Genomic DNA, 5,074 nt, shown 5'->3' with positions numbered 1-5,074 from the left:
AGACCCTTGACAGTGATACAGCACAGATTGAATGGGGTAAAGTGTTTAGTGTTGTGCCCAGTGCACAATAAACATTCAGTAAATAATAACTATGATTTATTTCCTTGTTTTTTTATGAGCACTGTTGTTCTGTTGCTCTGTACATTTTCTCGCTGCTGCTGTTGTTGATTCCCTGTTGATATGTCAGGATGCTGATAGAATCAACCCCTGAAGTGATGCACATTATAACAATTCTCTACAGCCTTGCCCACTCAGGATTCTCTCCAGCCCACGGACCAGAGAGAGAGTAACTGATGTATTCTCCACTAAGCCTGTGCCGTTGACTTACCTAACATTCAGTCTGGGGGTCCTCTGGCCCCTCTCACACCATATAAAAGCATAGCAGTTTTATCTTCTGGGAAGCAGAGTAACCTGAAAATAGGTAGATTGCTTCCAAGTCTAGTTGTTTGCAATTGCCCGATACCCATCTCTTCTTTTTCAGTGCTGGTTATGGAAGACTTAAATGTTTTTATTTACAAAAGTCAAGGGTAAAAGGTTTAAATATAAATTATTCCATAATCACAAAAAAACTAAAGGCAAGCTCTAGGTAGTGAGCTGCTAGAGATATTGCATTCTACAAATGTATAATGTGATTATGTATTTCCATTCATTATTTCTTACCTGGATTGACTGTGGAAGTAAATAATTTTCTCTTTTAGCTTCATACTGCTTGATCCACATCCATTGCCTCTGGATTTCCAGAATGAATAACCCACAGTTGTCCAGAAATAACATTTATTAAGCAACAATAAAACACACAATAGAAAAGGCCTTATAAGTAAAACTATATATTTATAATGCTTTATTTTTTTTGCTCCAGTACTCCACAAAACACTACAGACAGTAACAAAATAATTCAGTAAATATTAAAAACTTTCAAGGGACTTATCGGACACTCTTTATCATAGGTGAGCATCAACAATGCCACGGCTATTAGATACACTATTAAACACTATCATAGATATCTTTCTTGAATTAGGGCTATGATTAATATTTTTATTCACAAATCATAACATTTACACATACCCATACACAAGAGAACAGTTCAGAGTAAGTGAAGCAGATGCTCCAGTGAAATGGAATCATCCACCTGTACAGCAGTTAAAGGTATTACAGTGTTAACAAGAGAGAAGTCAACACACTAAAGAGAAATATTGGGGTTCGCTTGGGATGGGAGGGGTGAAATAGGGTGATCAATGAAAGCTGCTTACATATTTTCCATTGCTCTCTTGGCAATGTGCTCCCTTCCCTTTTCTGCCTTTTCTTGGTTGAGGTATTCCAGCACTTTCACTAACAGATCTTCATCCAAGTACGGTCTGTTGGGAGTATCGCCACTCTTCGGGGTCCCTACGGGGAGCCTTTTGCTTACCGAGGCCAGTTTGTCAGTCTCCTGAGAGCTGTGTTGACTCAGATGCTCTTTGAGGGCCTGCTCGATTTGGTTCTCATCCTGTCGATCATCTTCAGTTGAGCCTTGACTGGGAACTCGCTTCACGGGGTTGGCATTCATGATCTCAGGGTATTTAACCAGCATCCTGGCCAAGTACTCTCCTAATTCTTGATCCTTGTCATTCAGGTTCTCATATGCCATCTGTCTGTTTTCAACATCTGGCATCCAGACAGCTTTGGGGAGCTGGTCAGCCTTAGATCTTCCAGGACCATAGGGCAGTCTTGACAGAACTTTCTCTCGGTTATACTGATTGGGAAAATATGGAGGCTTTGGATTTCCAGCACTCTCCATCCCTAAAAGATTTAGAATGTCCTCCACACTGAGCCCATCCGGTAGGGCCTCTGCCACAGGTCGACCAGGTGTTTTGGGGTAGCCATTCTTGGAGAGCATCTTATTTTGGAACAGATCTGGATGGTCTAAGTCAACTTCTGAGATGTCTTCAGGTTCAACAGGAATCTCAAGCTCCTGCTCTGGTTCCACTGGCTTCTCTCCAGTTTTGAGCATGTCAATTAAGTCTTCAGGGGGTATCTGTAAATTCCTTGAGATTTCAATCAGCTGATAAATAGATTGAGGATCAAGTGGTTTCTCAAAGAGCCTGGTTGCTCTTTCCCCAGTTTGCCCATTCTGGGACCTCCCACTTCCCGCAGCATTCACTAACCTTTTCAGATAGGCAATTACTTTGGAGACATCATCTGAGAGTTGGTCTTTACTCTCTTTCCGGAGATCTTCATCTTGGAGGCCCAGCTGCCCGGAACGCTTCATTTCGTCGTTGATTTGCTCAGTTTTGTCTGCATTCTCTTTGCTGTCTCTTGCCTCTTCCTGAGTTTGACTCTCTATTTTTTCCTCTACTGGGTTCCAGTCTTCTCCCCCAACCACGTCTTCATAGGCAATGTTATTAGCCTTGTAGATATCATCTTCATCGTCTGTGTAAAGTTTTTGCTCCTCATCAGCCCTCTCACGCTTCTGGTTGTTTGGTCCCGTCAGTTTCCCGAGCTCTTGGAAGACAGATTCCAATGTAGCAAGATTTTGAGGAGTATATTGCTCCTCCACTATTTCATTTGTGCGTTTGAAGGGGCTGTCCCTGGAGTTCTCTTCATACATAGGAGGGAATCTCATGTGCTTGAGCTTTCTCTCCGCCCACTGTTGAGTCTCATAGTCATCAGGCATGTCCATTGGAAAGTTCTTTTCTGAATTCAAAGTATAAGGCCTGTTTTCCTTTGGGGCAGACTGGGGCTCATTTTCAGCCTGTCTCAAAGCTTCAGCTATTATCTTCATCCATTCATCTTCACTCAGGGAATCCCTCGAACTTTCTGGCAAGTCACCGTTTTCTTTTTGCTGAAGGGGAAGAGAAACACCTTGGTAGGGGTTGTAGTCTGGGCTGCTTTCTTCTTTGTGAGCTTGTTGTCGGAGCTTTTCTATGTACTCCAAAGCCCTGATCATTTCAGGACTGGGAAACCTTTGGACATTTTCCAATCTGAGATCTGGTTCCTTCTGAAGCAGCTGGTTTCTCTGAAATGAAGCAGCTTCAGCTTCAGAGAGGAGGAAAATTAAAGGGATGAGAGACAGGACTGCTCCAAGCCAGTGAGTCTTAGCTTCTGCCATGTTTGAACGATTTCCTTAAAGCATAGAAAACATGAGTTAACACAAGTGAAACTGACTAGCAGACTCTATAGCAAAAAAAGTAATTAACCATTGAGGGGGGGAAAGAACATAGTAGAGATTACTCTACATTAATTTAGGATGATTCTTTTTGAAAACTATAAATGTTTCATACACAATCCTCACAAACTAACCACAGGAATCTTTAGCAAAATTGTTACCCATTTTGCATCAAATTTGTATGGCATTTTTTTTGGTTAAAATAATAGCAAAAACATTGATATGAGGTTTCTCAAGTATGATTTTTTTAACTTATAAGACATGTATTGTTTTAGTATGCATTATTTCTGTTAAATAAAGATTTTCCAAGATGAGTTTTAGTTATTTGTACAGCATTTATATTGAAATCATTGGCAGAAAAATTAGATGGCTCAATTTAAAACATGCACAGACACACACACAGAGTCATATCCTTATCATAAACCATGTGGTTTAATTCCTCACTTGCCCATCTAATTTGTTGTAGAAACACAACATTACTATATAAGATGAAGTGATATTCCATGTTAATGTTAATCATACTGAATTCTCCTGTGGATGAGTCTCATTCATATATATTTGCAGAAATAACTTGTCCTTTAGTCTGATACTAAATTATATTATTAATTTTTGAAGGTCTGTACCTTAATGACCTCCAGAATATGGGTCTTCTCAAGTCCAAGTTAGTAGGCAAACTTAACAAAGTTTTTTCTTTTTAATATCCCCAAAGCAGTATTTATTTACTCAATGAATCCCAAAATACTGAATTTAGAAGTCTGGTATTTTATAATCATTCATCCTGATTGACATGTAATAGCACCCATGGTACTATTGGGATACACAAGCACAATAGTCAGAATTGAGAAAACATCCATGATATCCAGTGATATTTATTTCAATGTAAATGTACCAATGTACCAAAATATAAACTGTTTCAAAACATCTGTGCTCCATATTTCTTCTAATAATTTTACTGTGACTGTCTTGTAAAATGCAATCATGATTATATTTTTCCTCAGCCCTCAAGAGATATAGTAAATAATAACAGATGCTACAGAGAGAACATAAGTTTTCTGAACCAGTCTATTTCTGAACTTGTAAGTTTTCAGATTCAGCTTGACTTAGGTCTGTGTCTATTTGGGTGTGGACCTATGAAATCTCAAATGACTCATTCTGTTAGAAAATTTTAAAATAATCACTATGTAATTCCCGATTTAGAAAAATGCATACAGTGTGTTGAATTCTTCCACTTAAAATTTTTCATTCATTCTTTTTCTTCAAGGCCTTATAGTCACTTGTATAAATTACCAAGAGGATTGGTTTTTACATATTTTACATTTGGCATTGCTAACATTGAAATCTATTTTAATATGTGCAATTTTGTTACAAATAAAATAAAGGAATTTTATGTTTGCTTTTAACTGAATTATGGTTTTGTGATGTATGTTAAGTTGTTGGATATCATTATCTGTTAGCTTAGACATCAATTGTAGAAAATATCATTGTTCACTAGATCATATTGGTATTTAAGTAATATTTTCAGTTTTTAGAATCTAAAACTGTTGTACTTACAGAAATTTCTTTAGTGCAATTTATTAAAATGATTATTAAAATTATTAAAATATGCACTTATTTACATTAATTTAGCTACTTAATTTACTGAAAATAAAATCTTTAAAGTCATGTCAGAGAAAATTTCTAAAATGCTTACTATGAATCAATGTTTACTAGAGGAAATTGTATTCATGACTTACTAGGCTTAAACAAAAGTACATTATGCATTCTTCTTTATATTTTTTCAGGATTAGTTTAGATTTGAAAATCAATTTTCCACATTGGCATTTGGACTAGCAATTTTAAGAATCTTAGTGAACTGATTTTCTTTGAAACCATTACCCTGAAGTATCCTTAACCCAGTTATATGCTAGGTTATGTGCTGATCTTTAAAAT

The 5,074-nt window shown here is 37.2% G+C and overlaps 1 protein-coding gene across 1 annotated transcript; it reads right to left on the bottom strand.

Annotated features, from left to right (window-relative positions):
* Nucleotides 1–1,246: 1,246 nt before the first annotated feature.
* Nucleotides 1,247–3,088, bottom strand: SCG2 (secretogranin II). The gene has a single exon (XM_065927630.1). It carries the CDS (start codon nucleotides 3,086–3,088, stop codon nucleotides 1,247–1,249), a length of 1,842 nt encoding a protein of 613 aa, XP_065783702.1.
* Nucleotides 3,089–5,074: the final 1,986 nt, after the last annotated feature.

The sequence above is a fragment of the Muntiacus reevesi genome, chromosome 3 (genome assembly GCF_963930625.1).
Source record: "Muntiacus reevesi chromosome 3, mMunRee1.1, whole genome shotgun sequence".
Taxonomy (NCBI): domain Eukaryota; kingdom Metazoa; phylum Chordata; class Mammalia; order Artiodactyla; family Cervidae; genus Muntiacus; species Muntiacus reevesi.
This window is presented reverse-complemented; position numbering and strand designations above follow the sequence as displayed.